This window comes from Lampetra planeri, chromosome 61 (assembly GCF_965212315.1).
Source record: "Lampetra planeri chromosome 61, kcLamPlan1.2.h2, whole genome shotgun sequence".
NCBI classification, from domain to species: Eukaryota; Metazoa; Chordata; class Hyperoartia; order Petromyzontiformes; family Petromyzontidae; genus Lampetra; species Lampetra planeri.
In genome coordinates, this window is record NC_136167.1 from 1,472,498 (window position 1) to 1,487,780 (window position 15,283).

Consider the following 15,283-nt stretch of genomic DNA (forward strand, 5'->3'; position numbering starts at 1 on the left):
TGAGTGTCTGGCTCGGTGAGCGTCGTGGTGAGAGTCTGGCTCGGTGAGCGCCGTGGTGAGTGTCTGGCTCGGTGAGGGCCGTGGTGAGCGTCTGGCACGGTGAGTGACGTAGTGAGTGTCTGGCTCAGTGAGCGTCGTGGTGAGTGTCTGGCTTGGTGAGCGACGTGGTGAGAGTCTGGCTCAGTGAGCGTCGTGGTGAGTGTCTGGCTCGGTGAGCGACATGGTGAGTGTCTGGCTCGGTGAGCGACGTGTGAGTGTCTGGCTCTGTTGAGCGTCGTGGTGAGTGTCTGGCTCGGTGAGCTACGTGGTGAGCGTCTGGCTCGGTGAGCGTCGTGGTGAGTGTCTGGCTCGGTGAGCGACGTGGTGAGCGTCTGGCTCGGTGAGTGACGTGGTGAGTGTCTGGCTCGGTGAGCGACGTGGTGAGTGTCTGGCTCGGTGAGCGACGTGGTGAGTGTCTGGCTCGGTGAGCGACGTGGTGAGTGTCCTGGCTCGGTGAGCGACGTGGTGAGTGTCTGGCTCGGTGAGCGACGTGGTGAGTGTCTGGCTCGGTGAGCGACGTGGTGAGTGTCTGGCTCGGTGAGCGATGTGGTGAGTGTCTGGCTCGGTGAGCGACGTGGTGAGTGTCTGGCTCGGTGAGCGACGTGGTGAGAGTCTGGCTCGGTGAGCGTCGTGGTGAGTGTCTGGCTCGGTGAGCGACGTGGTGAGTGTCTGGCTCGGTGAGCGACGTGGTGAGTGTCTGGCTCGGTGAGCGTCGTGGTGAGTGTCTGGCTCGGTGAGCGACGTGGTGAGTGTCTGGCTCAGTGAGCGACGTGGTGAGTGTCTGGCTCGGTGAGCGACATGGTGAGAGTCTGGCTCAGTGAGCGTCGTGGTGAGTGTCTGGCTCGGTGAGCGACGTGGTGAGTGTCTGGCTCGGTGAGCGACGTGGTGAGTGTCTGGCTCGGTGAGCGTCGTGGTGAGTGTCTGGCTCGGTGAGCGACGTGGTGAGGGTCTGGCTCGGTGAGCGACGTGGTGAGCGTCTGGCTCGGTGAGCGACGTGGTGAGCGTCTGGCTCGGTGAGCGACGTGGTGAGTGTCTGGCTCGGTGAGCGACGTGGTGAGCGTCTGGCTCGGTGAGCGACGTGGTGAGCGTCTGGCTCGGTGAGCGACGTGGTGAGCGTCTGGCTCGGTGAGCGACGTGGTGAGTGTCTGGCTCGGTGAGCGACGTGGTGAGTGTCTGGCTCGGTGAGCGACGTGGTGAGTGTCTGGCTCGGGTGAGCGACGTGGTGAGTGTCTGGCTCGGTGAGCGACGTGGTGAGTGTCTGGCTCGGTGAGCGTCGTGGTGAGTGTCTGGCTCGGTGAGCGACGTGGTGAGGGTCTGGCTCGGTGAGCGACGTGGTGAGTGTCTGGCTCGGTGAGCGACGTGGTGAGCGTCTGGCTCGGTGAGCGACGTGGTGAGTGTCTGGCTCGGTGAGCGACGTGGTGAGCGTCTGGCTCGGTGAGCGACGTGGTGAGCGTCTGGCTCGGTGAGCGACGTGGTGAGCGTCTGGCTCGGTGAGCGACGTGGTGAGTGTCTGGCTCGGTGAGCGACGTGGTGAGTGTCTGGCTCGGTGAGCTACGTGGTGAGTGTCTGGCTCGGTGAGCGACGTGGTGAGTGTCTGGCTCGGTGAGCGACGTGGTGAGTGTCTGGCTCGGTGAGCGACGTGGTGAGTGTCTGGCTCGGTGAGCGACGTGGTGAGTGTCTGGCTCGGTGAGCGACGTGGTGAGTGTCTGGCTCGGTGAGCGTCGTGGTGAGTGTCTGCCTCGGTGAGCGACGTGGTGAGTGTCTGGCTCGGTGAGCGTCGTGGTGAGAGTCTGCTCGGTGAGCGCCGTGGTGAGTGTCTGGCTCGGTGAGGGCCGTGGGTGAGCGTCTGGCACGGTGAGTGACGTAGTGAGTGTCTGGCTCAGTGAGCGTCGTGGTGAGTGTCTGGCTCGGTGAGCGACGTGGTGAGAGTCTGGCTCAGTGAGCGTCGTGGTGAGTGTCTGGCTCGGTGAGCGACGTGGTGAGTGTCTGGCTCGGTGAGCGACGTGGTGAGTGTCTGGCTCGGTGAGCGTCGTGGTGAGTGTCTGGCTCGGTGAGCTACGTGGTGAGTGTCTGGCTCGGTGAGCGTCGTGGTGAGTGTCTGGCTCGGTGAGCGACGTGGTGAGCGTCTGGCTCGGTGAGTGACGTGGTGAGTGTCTGGCTCGGTGAGCGACGTGGTGAGTGTCTGGCTCGGTGAGCGACGTGGTGAGTGTCTGGCTCGGTGAGCGACATGGTGAGTGTCTGGCTCGGTGAGCGACGTGGTGAGTGTCTGGCTCGGTGAGCGACGTGGTGAGTGTCTGGCTCGGTGAGCGACGTGGTGAGTGTCTGGCTCGGTGAGCGATGTGGTGAGTGTCTGGCTCGGTGAGCGACGTGGTGAGTGTCTGGCTCGGTGAGCGACGTGGTGAGAGTCTGGCTCGGTGAGCGTCGTGGTGAGTGTCTGGCTCGGTGAGCGACGTGGTGAGTGTCTGGCTCGGTGAGCGTCGTGGTGAGTGTCTGGCTCGGTGAGCGACGTGGTGAGTGTCTGGCTCGGTGAGCGACGTGGTGAGTGTCTGGCTCGGTGAGCGACGTGGTGAGTGTCTGGCTCGGTGAGCGACGTGGTGAGTGTCTGGCTCGGTGAGCGACGTGGTCAGTGTCTGGCTCGGTGAGCGACGTGGTGAGCGTCTGGCTCGGTGAGCGACGTGGTGAGTGTCTGGCTCGGTGAGCGTCGTGGTGAGTGTCTGGCTCGGTGAGCGTCGTGGCGAGTGTCTGGCTCGTTGAGCGTCGTGGTGAGTGTCTGGCTCGGTGAGCGTCGTGGTGAGTGTCTGGCTCGTAAGCGACGTGGTGAGCGTCTGGCTCGGTGAGTGACGTGGTGAGTGTCTGGCTCGGTGAGCGACGTGGTGAGTGTCTGGCTCGGTGAGCGACGTGGTGAGTGTCTGGCTCGGTGAGCGACGTGGTGAGTGTCTGGCTCGGTGAGCGACGTGGTGAGTGTCTGGCTCGGTGAGCGACGTGGTGAGTGTCTGGCTCGGTGAGCGACGTGGTGAGTGTCTGGCTCGGTGAGCGTCGTGGTGAGTGTCTGGCTCGGTGAGCTACGTGGTGAGTGTCTGGCTCGGTGAGCGTCGTGGTGAGTGTCTGGCTCGGTGAGCGACGTGGTGAGCGTCTGGCTCGGTGAGTGACGTGGTGAGTGTCTGGCTCGGTGAGCGACGTGGTGAGTGTCTGGCTCGGTGAGCGACGTGGTGAGTGTCTGGCTCGGTGAGCGACGTGGTGAGTGTCTGGCTCGGTGAGCGACGTGGTGAGTGTCTGGCTCGGTGAGCGACGTGGTGAGTGTCTGGCTCGGTGAGCGACGTGGTGAGTGTCTGGCTCGGTGAGCGATGTGGTGAGTGTCTGGCTCGGTGAGCGACGTGGTGAGTGTCTGGCTCGGTGAGCGACGTGGTGAGAGTCTGGCTCGGTGAGCGTCGTGGTGAGTGTCTGGCTCGGTGAGCGACGTGGTGAGTGTCTGGCTCGGTGAGCGTCGTGGTGAGTGTCTGGCTCGGTGAGCGACGTGGTGAGTGTCTGGCTCGGTGAGCGACGTGGTGAGTGTCTGGCTCGGTGAGCGACGTGGTGAGTGTCTGGCTCGGTGAGCGACGTGGTGAGTGTCTGGCTCGGTGAGCGACGTGGTCAGTGTCTGGCTCGGTGAGCGACGTGGTGAGTGTCTGGCTCGGTGAGCGTCGTGGTGAGTGTCTGGCTCGGTGAGCGTCGTGGCGAGTGTCTGGCTCGTTGAGCGTCGTGGTGAGTGTCTGGCTCGGTGAGCGTCGTGGTGAGTGTCTGGCTCGTAAGCGACGTGGTGAGCGTCTGGCTCGGTGAGTGACGTGGTGAGTGTCTGGCTCGGTGAGCGACGTGGTGAGTGTCTGGCTCGGTGAGCGACGTGGTGAGTGTCTGGCTCGGTGAGCGACGTGGTGAGTGTCTGGCTCGGTGAGCGACGTGGTGAGTGTCTGGCTCGGTGAGCGACGTGGTGAGTGTCTGGCTCGGTGAGCGACGTGGTGAGTGTCTGGCTCGGTGAGCGATGTGGTGAGTGTCTGGCTCGGTGAGCGACGTGGTGAGTGTCTGGCTCGGTGAGCGACGTGGTGAGAGTCTGGCTCGGTGAGCGTCGTGGTGAGTGTCTGGCTCGGTGAGCGACGTGGTGAGTGTCTGGCTCGGTGAGCGACGTGGTGAGTGTCTGGCTCGGTGAGCGTCGTGGTGAGTGTCTGGCTCGGTGAGCGACGTGGTGAGTGTCTGGCTCGGTGAGCGACGTGGTGAGTGTCTGGCTCGGTGAGCGACGTGGTGAGTGTCTGGCTCGGTGAGCGACGTGGTGAGTGTCTGGCTCGGTGAGCGACGTGGTCAGTGTCTGGCTCGGTGAGCGACGTGGTGAGCGTCTGGCTCGGTGAGCGACGTGGTGAGTGTCTGGCTCGGTGAGCGTCGTGGCGAGTGTCTGGCTCGTTGAGCGTCGTGGTGAGTGTCTGGCTCGTAAGCGACGTGGTGAGCGTCTGGCTCGGTGAGCGACGTGGTGAGTGTCTGGCTCGGTGAGCGACGTGGTGAGTGTCTGGCTCGGTGAGCGATGTGGTGAGTGTCTGGCTCAGTGAGCGACGTGGTGAGTGTCTGGCTCGGTGAGCGACATGGTGAGAGTCTGGCTCAGTGAGCGTCGTGGTGAGTGTCTGGCTCGGTGAGCGACGTGGTGAGTGTCTGGCTCGGTGAGCGACGTGGTGAGTGTCTGGCTCGGTGAGCGTCGTGGTGAGTGTCTGGCTCGGTGAACGACGTGGTGAGGGTCTGGCTCGGTGAGCGACGTGGTGAGTGTCTGGCTCGGTGAGCGACGTGGTGAGCGTCTGGCTCGGTGAGCGACGTGGTGAGTGTCTGGCTCGGTGAGCGTCGTGGTGAGTGTCTGGCTCGGTGAGCGACGTGGTGAGTGTCTGGCTCGGTGAGCGTCGTGGTGAGTGTCTGGCTCGGTGAGCGACGTGGTGAGTGTCTGGCTCGGTGAGCGTCGTGGTGATTGTCTGGCTCGGTGAGCGACGTGGTGAGTGTTTGGCTCGGTGAGCGACGTGGTGAGTGTCTGGCTCGGTGAGCGACTTGGTGAGTGTCTGGCTCGGTGAGCGACGTGGTGAGTGTCTGGCTCGGTGAGCGACGTGGTGAGTGTCTGGCTCGGTGAGCGTCGTGGTGTGTGTCTGGCTCGGTGAGCGTCGTGGTGAGTGTCTGGCTCGGTGAGCGTCGTGGTGAGTGTCTGGCTCGGTGAGCGTCGTGGTGAGTGTCTGGCTCGGTGAGCGCCGTGGTGAGTGTCTGGCTCGGTGAGCGCCGTGGTGAGCGTCTGGCTCGGTGAGCGACGTGGTGAGTTTCTGGCTCAGTGAGCGTCGTGGTGAGTGTCTGGCTCAGTGAGCGTCGTGGTGAGTGTCTGGCTCGGTGAGCGACGTGGTGAACGTCTGGCTCAGTGAGCGTCGTGATGAGTGTCTGGCTCAGTGAGCGACGTGGTGAGTGTCTGGCTCAGTGAGCGACGTGGTGAGTGTCTGGCTCAGTGAGCGACGTGGTGAGTGTCTGGCTCGGTGAGCGACATGGTGAGTGTCTGGCTCGGTGAGCGACGTGGTGAGTGTCTGGCTCGGTGAGCGACGTGGTGAGCGTCTGGCTCGGTGAGCGACGTGGTGAGTGTCTGGCTCGGTGAGCGACGTGGTGAGTGTCTGGCTCAGTGAGCGTCATGGTGTCTGGCTCGCTGAGCGTCGTGGTGAGTGTCTGGCTCGGTGAGCGACATGGTGAGTGTCTGGCTCGGTGAGCGACGTGGTGAGTGTCTGGCTCGGTGAGCGTCGTGGTGTGTGTCTGGCTCGGTGAGCGTCGTGGTGAGTGTCTGGCTCGGTGAGCGTCATGGTGAGTGTCTGGCTCGGTGAGCGTCGTGGTGAGTGTCTGGCTCGGTGAGCGCCGTGGTGAGTGTCTGGCTCGGTGAGCGCCGTGGTGAGCGTCTGGCTCGGTGAGCGACGTGGTGAGTTTCTGGCTCAGTGAGCGTCGTGGTGAGTGTCTGGCTCAGTGAGCGTCGTGGTGAGTGTCTGGCTCAGTGAGCGACGTGGTGAGCGTCTGGCTCAGTGAGCGTCGTGATGAGTGTCTGGCTCAGTGAGCGACGTGGTGAGTGTCTGGCTCAGTGAGCGACGTGGTGAGTGTCTGGCTCAGTGAGCGTCGTGGTGAGTGTCTGGCTCGGTGAGCGACATGGTGAGTGTCTGGCTCGGTGAGCGACGTGGTGAGTGTCTGGCTCGGTGAGCGACGTGGTGAGCGTCTGGCTCGGTGAGCGACGTGGTGAGTGTCTGGCTCGGTGAGCGACGTGGTGAGTGTCTGGCTCAGTGAGCGTCATGGTGTCTGGCTCGCTGAGCGTCGTGGTGAGTGTCTGGCTCAGTGAGCGACATGGTGAGTGTCTGGCTCGGTGAGCAACATGGTGAGTGTCTGGCTCGGTGAGCGTCGTGGTGAGTGTCTGGCTCGGTGAGCGTCGTGGTGAGTGTCTGGCTCGGTGAGCGTCGTGGTGAGCGTCTGGCTCGGTGAGCGACGTGGTGAGCGTCTGGCTCGGTGAGCGACGTGGTGAGTGTCTGGCTCGGTGAGCGACATGGTGAGCGTCTGGCTCGGTGAGCGACGTGGTGAGTGTCTGGCTCGGTGAGCGTCGTGGTGAGTGTCTGGCTCGGTGAGCGACGTGGTGAGTGTCTGGCTCGGTGAGCGTCGTGGTGAGTGTCTGGCTCGGTGAGCGACGTGGTGAGCGTCTGGCTCGGTGAGCGTCGTGGTGAGTGTCTGGCTCGGTGAGCGACATGGTGAGTGTCTGGCTCGGTGAGCGACGTGGTGAGTGTCTGGTTCGGTGAGCGACGTGGTGAGTGTCTGGCTCGGTGAGCGGCGTGGTGAGTGTCTGGCTCGGTGAGCGTCGTGGTGAGTGTCTGGCTCGGTGAGCGACGTGGTGAGTGTCTGGCTCGGTGAGCGACGTGGTGAGTGTCTGGCTCGGTGAGCGACGTGGTGAGTGTCTGGCTCGGTGAGCGTCGTGGTGAGTGTCTGGCTCGGTGAACGTCGTGGTGAGTGTCTGGCTCGGTGAGAGACGTGGTGAGTGTCTGGCTCGGTGAGCGACGTGGTGAGTGTCTGGCTCGGTGAGCGACTTGGTGAGTGTCTGGCTCGGTGAGCGACGTGGTGAGTGTCTGGCTCGGTGAGCGTCGTTGTGAGTGTCTGGCTCGGTGAGCGACATGGTGACTGTCTGGCTCGGTGAGCGTCGTGGTGAGTGTCTGGCTCGGTGAGCGTCGTGGTGAGTGTCTGGCTCGGTGAGCGACGTGGTGAGTGTCTGGCTCGGTGAGCGACGTGGTGAGCGTCTGGCTCGGTGAGCGTCGTGGTGAGCGTCTGGCTCGGTGAGCGTTCCCTCCCACCCTGCTGCTCACCGGCCGCTCCACCATCTCCACGACGGCGCCACCGTCGTGTCCCGGCGCCCGGCGGCACCGCTTCACCGGCTCCCGCGCCAGCGCCTCCAAGCTGCCCTCCGAGTCGGACGATGTCCACCCCCCCTCGTCGCCCCCCACCTCGTCGCCCCCCACCTCGTCCCGGGTGTCGGGCGGGCGCAGGCGGCGCTCGCGGGCCGCCCTGAGGCGCCAGCACTCGGAGACGGTGGCCCCCACCATCTCCCCCAGGATGTCTCCGGCGACGGCGTCGGCCTGCAGCTCGCGCTCCTCCCTCCCCCGCCGCCGCGTGTCGCAGGCGGCGGCCTCCTCGCCCCCCGGGGCCTCCCTCTCCTCGGCGGCGGTGGAAGTCTCCCGCTCCTCCTCCTCCTCCACCTCCTCCTCCACCTCCTCCACCTCCGGCTCGCCACCGATTTGCCGCCGCTCGTCTGGCCCAGCGACGACGACGGCGGGCCGCCGCCGGCGGGGGAACCGGCGAGGACGACCCCTCTCCGTCCCCGCGCGCGCCCCCCCTCCCGCGGCGGTTCGTCTCGGACGTCGTCGTCGGCGCCGTCGCGGAGCCGCCGGACGCGGTCGGCCGGCGCGAAGACGCCGTGGCCGTCGGGGCAGCGGAAGTAGCGCACGCCGCGGCACGAGCCGTCGCCCGTGCCCTCCGCCTCGTCCAGCTCCACCCCGGCCCAGCGGCCCGTCGCAAACGCCGTGGCGCCGTGGAAGCGCAGCGTGCCGGCGTAGACGCCGCTCACTGCCACGCGCTCGCCCGCCCGCAGCTCCTCCTCCACCTCCTGCTCCGCCTCCTCACCGCCCGCCGGGGACCTCTGCCGCCCCCCGGCCCCGTCCTCCCCCGGCTGGGGCGGGGCGCTCTCGGTGGGGCGCGGAGATTCCCGCGGCGTCGGAGAGACCGCGAGGGCCGGGCCCCACACAGAGCCGTGGCTCCCCGAGAGGGAGCCGACCTCGTCCTCCACCTCCTCCTCCTCCACCTCTTCGACGATGCTGCCGGCATCCTCGGCCTGCTCTCGCCGGGACGAGGAGGAGTCGCCGCTCCGCCGGGGAGACTCCTCGGGCACCTCCTCAAAGTCGTCGTCGTAGGAGCAGCGGGGCGAGGGACTGCGCGGAGTGAGCGGTCGCGCCGCTCCATCCGGCCCCTCGCCTCTCCTAGCGAAGCTGCAGTCTGCCTCCTCCTCCTCCACCTCCTCCACCACCTCCTCCACCACCACCTCCTCCACCTCCTCCGGCACCTCCTCCGCCTCCTCCGAGCGTCGTCGCACGGATGACGAAGACGACGAAGACGACGCTGGCGCTGGCAGGGCCTCTGCGTCTCCACGCGGGGGAGTGGTGGCGGGCGCGCGAGCCGGGAGCGGCGCTTCCTGAAGCTCCGAGCCCTCGGACTCCGACCTTTGACCCGCGGAGTCTCGGCGGGTCCGCTCCGAGCCCTCGGACTCCGACCTGTGACCCGCGGAGTCGCGGCGAGTCCGCTCCGAGCCCTCGGACTCCGACCTTTGACCCGCGGAGTCTCGGCGAGTGCGCTCCGAGGGCGACCACGTGGGCGTCTTGATCTGGGGCTTCACGCCGAGCGGAGCGTCCGGCTCGGCGCTCAGCTCCGTCTGCGTGCGGCGGATGAACTCGTCGTACGCCTGACGCGCGCACAAAGACAAAGGTCCCCCGTGTAGCCTCCGGTCATCCTCGCAGCAACAGCGGCGGCGGATTTGGCTGGCCATCCGGCCAGATCTCGTCGAGAAAGCGTAAACCATCATCACGCGAACTCCGCTCATCATCGCAAGCAGCGGATTTTGGCTGCTCGGCCGTCGAACGAAGTCGGTGGTCACCGCTGCGTCGCGCGGCGCTTTCAGATGCGCTTCTGCGGCCGTCTGGAACGCTCTTCCCTTCCGATATCAGGAAGCCACTGGGAGCTAAGCACTTTTAAATCATCATCGTCTGGATTGAGAAACTCATTTATTGAGAACTGCTTTGTGTGTTTCTAGTTTGTTGTCCTTCCCCTCGCACCTAAGATGAGCACAGTTGGCTACGTACGGTGCGAAAGAAGGTCAACATTCATACATATGCATCTGCCGTGTGTTTATGAGTATTCGGCTGCTATAAATTGGTGTGATGTTATGCAGGAGGTCGTGGGTTAGATCCCGACCATGACGCCTGCTGTGTATTTCGAGTTTGCGGTGTCTCTCTCTCTCTCCCCGCGGTCTCGTGGATTTTTTTCCCTCCGGGTCCTCCGGTTTTTCCCTCCACATTTAGAATTTAGAATCGACGCGTTTAGATCATCCAGATTTTGCCGCGATACATTTCCACACGATGACAAGCCAACTCCGTCGAGCATATCAATTTGGGCCGCGAGGCTTCTGAAAAAACAGCCAGATAGCTCAGTCGTGGGGGCCTTACCGTGACCTCCTTCACCACCCAAATGCGAGTGTGGGTCTACTATTGTTGTGCCTGCCGAGGTCTCACCTCCATTCAATGGGTGACACTGGGGGGCCTTTTCCTCCGTGTTATTTTTGTGTTTTAGCAGTGTGTGTGTGGGGATGTGGGTGTGTGGGTATCTCAGTCATCTCAGTCAGTCGACCCGTGGCACCTGCTGGGTCTGCCCCGTGACCTCCTGCCAGCGGGCGTTCGACACTTCACGTGGTAGCCTCAATGTGCACTTGGCCTGGCACAAGCGTCGTGGTGACGTCACCGCCACTTAGGTGGCGAATGGCGGTTGTTGTTGTTGTTGTTGTCGTGTGGGTATTTGTATCCGTGGTTAAACCACGAGCCAGCTTTTACAAAACTGCGCGAGTGATTTACTTGCTCGTGCAGCGCCTTGCGACCTCCGGGTGCGACGCGCTTTCGTAAGCGTAAACGATTATCATTAATACCCTGGTAAAAAAAACAAAAAAAATTCCTAATAGCCGCCGCCGCTTTCGGCGTGCGAGCGCCTCACCTCGAGCTGCGTGCGCAGGCTGTGCTCCTGCGCGTGGAGGCGGTCCCGACGGCGTCGGCGCAGCTCGGAGCGCAGGCGCTCGGCCACGAGGCGGCGCTGGCGCAGCTCCTCGCGCAGGGCGCCGATGCGGCCCTCCACGTCGCTGTGGTCCGCCGGCGGCTCTGAGTCGGCACACGGCAGTGACGGAAAACCGAAGGTCGACCGAGATTTTTTTTTCTTTTTTTCCCCTCCCCCTTTCTTCTTCATCGCGGAGCTGCTACGTAGCTCTTTTGCAGAAGCGAAACTGGGCCCGCCAATGGTGGCTCAACGAAGCGGCTTCTCATCATCACGTGGAAATGTGGAGCAAGCAAATAGTCTGAACGCGCGGAGTTGATTCCAAATGCGGAGGGGAAAAAGGCGGAGGAACCCCCGAGAGAAAAATCCACGCGACCAGAGAGAGAGAGAGAGACTCAAACTCAAAATATACAGCAGCAGGCGACAGGGTCGGGATCGAACCCACGACCTCCTGCACACCAGGCGAGGTAGTTAACATCTCCTAGCCACCGTGATGATGATGATGAGAGAGAGACACGCAAACTCCAAATATACAGCAGCAGGCGTCAGGGTCGGGATCGAACCCACGACCTCCTGTACACCAAGCGAGGTAGTTAACATCTCCTAGCCACCGTGATGATGATGATGAGAGAGAGACACGCAAACTCCAAATATACAGCAGCAGGCGTCAGGTTCGGGATCGAACCCACAACCTCCTGTACACCACCCCTACCCCCTACCCCTACCACTACCCCGACCACTACCACTACCCCGACCACTACCACTACCACCACCACTACCCCTACCACCACCACTACCCCTATCACTACCACTACCCCTACCCCTACCCCTACCCCTACCACTACCCCTACCACTACCACCACCCCTACCCCTACCACTACCCCTACCACTACCCCTACCACTACCACCACCACTACCACCACCACTACCCCTACCCTGCGACGACCCGCCCCACTCACCGGAGAGCGACTCTGACCGGCGCCACGACTCCGCGGAGGTCTCCGCGGAGTCCACCCGCCGCCTCCGCCCGGGGCTCCTGGGCGACTCGGAGAGCGGGTCCTCCGTGAGCGACCCCGACTCCTCCTCCTCCTCCGCCGTGGTTGCCGAGCTCGCGACGTCCTCCGGCACGGAGCTCTCGCTCGGCGGCCGAGACGGGCGCCCCGGATCTGCGATGCGGCACCAATTTGTGTCGGGAACGGTCGATGGAGGAGACGCAAGCGGCCGGCATCAAACTGTAATAAGAGCCTATGTCGGATTCACGTGGCGATCGGCTTGGCCGGTCCCGCTTTACAGCCAATGGGGGGAGAGCCTGGGAGCACGGCCCCGGCGTGATCACGGGATGTCAGCTACAGTGATTGGTTTCGCTGGTCTTGGCCTCAGCCAATGGGAAGACAAGTCGGGGGGCGTGGTCCCGGGAGTTGATGGGGGATCTGGAACATTCGGCGCAGGCTGTTGAGGATTGGCTGGAGGGTACCACGTGACCCAGGCATTAAATAAGGGGAGAGAGGAGAGACACGGGGGAGACACAGAACGAAGAGAGCGAGAGGCCACGCACGAGTGGGGCTCTGAGTGCCACGTGGTGGTGGGTCTATGGGGACTGTCTGCCCGCTTCCCGTTGCCTGCCAGCAACGGGGAGTGTTTGTGAACTGCAAGAAAGTGAAATAAAAAGACCGATTCTACAAGCCGTCTCCAGCGTATTATTACAAAACTACCAGCTAACGCATCGACTGTTTTACTTTGACCAGGTTAGGCCGACAAAGCAGCGCTAGCGTCAGGTAGCTGTGATGGGTTAGGGGTGCAACACGTGTCTGGGATCGAGCGAGGCTTCTGTGAGATTTGGGGAACAGGGGATGGGAGGGAAATTTCCAGAGTGGAGCAGTCTGGTGAGTGCATGTGTGAGTGCATGGGTGGGTGAGTGGGTGGGTGAATGAGTGGGTGAGTGAATCGGCGAGTGAATGGGTGGGTAATTGAGTGAACGAGTGAGTGAATGAGTGGGTGAGTGCGTGAGTGAATGAGTGGGTGAGTGAATCGGTGAGTGAATGGGTGGGTAAGTGAGTGAACGAGTGAATGAGTGGGTGAGTGAGTGGGTGAGTGAGTGAATGAGTGGGTGAGTAAATCGGTGAGTGAGTGGGTGGGTAAGTGAGTGAACGAGTGAATGAGTGGGTGAGTGAGTGGGTGAGTGAGTAAATGAGTGGGTGAATGAATGTGTGGATGAGTGAATGGATGAGTGAATGGGCGAGTGAATGAGTGCGTGGGCGAGCGAATGAATTCGCGGCGACCAAGCGTTCACGACGAGACCCGGCGACGACGCTCACCGGGCGAGGCTCCGTCGCGACCCCCCCCCTCCCTCGCCGGGCTCCCGACCCCCGGCGCCACCGTCGCCGGCCGCCACCCCGACGCCACCGGCGGCACCGTCAGCGCCCGGCCCGTGCCGCCCGCGCTGGCCCCCGCGGAGCAGCGAGCGCTCGCGCTGCGTGAGGAACCGTCCGTGCAGACGCTGGCGCAGCTCACGCAGCGCGGGGCCCTCTCCGCCGGACACCACGGGGGAAGGCAGCGGGGAGTCGCCCTCGCTCGCCCACAGCGCTTCCTGAGCGGCGCAAACATCCACCACCGCCGCCGCGTGGCGCTTAGGAGATGGTAACTAGCTCGCCTGTGGTGCGCGGGCGAGGCTAGCGAGCCTTCGGCACTTCACGTGACGAAGAGGTGGAACGCTGCGTGAGGAGCTCACAAATCCTTGAAAGATCTGGGCAAAGTCCCAACGGTGAGCTCCTGCGGCAGGCAAGGCTGCGTTGGCTGGGCCATGTAGCCCGCATGCCCAGCCACCGCATGCCGAAACAGCTTTTGTTCGGCCGGATCGAGGGGGCTACACGGGATGATGTGGTACAGGAGGACGTGGAGCTGAGTGGCACTAGCCAATGACTGGTACTAGCGGTGTCAAGATCGGCCTCGTGAAGGACGCTGCCGGGCAGTTGGAGGCACTTGCCCTCCAACAACAGCGGAGGGGAGAGGCTCACAACAACGAGCGGAGCGCTGGGCAGCTAAAACACAGCAAGATGGCACAGGAGGGGAGCACAGGTGGTGCATCGGCCAGTCGTCTCAGTCAGTTGACCGATGACACCAAGGTCTGTCCCGTGACCAGCAGCGAGCCTTCGGAACTTCACGTGACGATCTCAAAGTGCACCGAGCCTGGCACAAGTGCCGTGGTGACGTCAGCACCACTTAGTGGGGAACGGCTGCTGCTGCTGCTGTTGTATACCCAGCGAAATATCTCGCCTGGTATACAAGAAGTCGTGGGTTTGATCCCGACCCTGATGCCTGCTGTATATTTGGATTTTGTGTTTCTCTCTCTCTCATCATCATCACGGTGGCTAGGAGATGTTAACTACCTCGCCTGGTATACAAGAAGTCGTGGGTTCGATCCCGACACTGACGCCTGCTGCTGTAAATTTGGATTTTTCTCCGGCTCCTCCGGTTTTTCCCTCCAAACCTCCACACTTGAGACACTGGTGCAAGGCGCCTCACGAATAACTGTGAATCATCATCGTCGTAATTATTAATCAACGTCACGCGTTGAGGGCATCTGGCTGCTAGAAATGCCCACGCGACGGCAAGCCACTTAGTGGAGCTGCCGTCTCCGATAGGTGGACCTGAGCCGCGTGGCTCTTTTTCAGGAGTATATTTAGTATACTGATGATACTATGTAGTTTATACTTTAGTTGTTTACGTGGTGGTTTAGTTATTGCAGCTACATACTATTAACATTCCTTCCCTTTATTAATGTTACCCCCATCCCCTCCCTTTGATGCTGCTAATCCTGCATAATGCACGGGCATAAGTAGTACTATTCACATACCTGCATTTCCCATATCACATACCTGCATTTCCATATCCCTTCCCTTTGATGCTGCTAATCCTGCATAATGCACGGGCATAATGACTTTAAACCCCCCGCCAAACCTCCTACGCATTTCACAAGTAGGACTAATCGCATATCTGCATTTCCCATAAATATGCTAAATTCCTCTTGATATGCAAATTATTTTGTCAAGGCGCCCTTCCCCCCTCCATCCCAGCTTAAATAGTCGCTCCAAGCCTGGAGTGTGTCATTCAGACTCTGTCTACTCGACAGACCTGCTCTCCACCTGAGGACGGCTGCTTGCGTTGTGGCCGAAACGTCGTGAGAATTATTGTATTATGTTTTATTTTTATTATTTTATCATTTCCATTCTACGTGACTTTACCGAAAGAACCAAGAAGATGAATCCCTGCAGTCACGAAAGCTTTAAATCGAAATTTAATTGCGTTTTTGTTCAAGTGCCGTTCGTGAGAAGGCGGTGCTCCCACTGAAGCGGGGTTTGGGTGACCGGTACCGCTCCCACCCGGCCAGTCTCCCCTCGTGGCGATGTTTACGCCGCCGTGACGGGTACTTCGTTTGAGGCCGAGTCGACCTAGGGGAGGCCCACGACCGGTTCGCCGCGCTCCGCACTCGCAGGTGGGGTCGGTGGCGGGGCGGTGGGGTTAGGGGTCGCGGTGGGGTTTGGGTGACCGGTACCGCTCCCACCCGGCCAGTCTCCCCTCGTGGCGATGTTTACGCCACCGTGACGGGTACTTCGTTTGAGGCCGAGTCGACCTAGGGGAGGCCCACGACCGGTTCGCCGCGCTCCGCACTCGCAGGTGGGGTCGGTGGCGGGGCGGTGTGGTTAGCGGTCGCGGTAGTAGAGTGGTGGAGTGGTGGGGTTATAGGTCACTTTGGTGGAGCGGTGGGGTTAGAGGTCACGGTGGAACATTGGGGTTATAGGTCACAGTGGTGGAGCGGTGGGGTTATAGGTCACTTTGGTGGAGCGGTGGGGTTAGAGGTCACGGTGGAGTGTTGGGGTTATAGGTC

The 15,283-nt window shown here is 62.3% G+C and overlaps 2 protein-coding genes across 2 annotated transcripts in view; both read right to left on the reverse strand.

Moving 5' to 3' along the window:
* Window positions 1-8,550, reverse strand: part of LOC144736544 (uncharacterized) — a 26,476-nt gene extending 17,926 nt beyond the window's left edge. Inside the window, exons 1-3 of the mRNA XM_078619093.1 lie at window positions 8,521-8,550; window positions 7,812-8,422; window positions 7,401-7,689 (exon numbers count right to left, since the gene is read on the reverse strand). Coding sequence (XP_078475219.1) covers window positions 7,401-7,689; window positions 7,812-8,422; window positions 8,521-8,550 — 930 coding nt within the window. The remainder of the gene's footprint in view (window positions 1-7,400; window positions 7,690-7,811; window positions 8,423-8,520) is intronic.
* The window catches only part of LOC144736545 (uncharacterized), a 23,418-nt gene continuing 16,604 nt past the window's right edge, over window positions 8,470-15,283 (reverse strand). The window contains exons 11-14 of the mRNA XM_078619095.1: window positions 12,714-12,985; window positions 11,358-11,564; window positions 10,345-10,505; window positions 8,470-9,046 (exon numbers count right to left, since the gene is read on the reverse strand). Coding sequence (XP_078475221.1) covers window positions 8,568-9,046; window positions 10,345-10,505; window positions 11,358-11,564; window positions 12,714-12,985 — 1,119 coding nt within the window. The 3' untranslated portion in view covers window positions 8,470-8,567. The remainder of the gene's footprint in view (window positions 9,047-10,344; window positions 10,506-11,357; window positions 11,565-12,713; window positions 12,986-15,283) is intronic.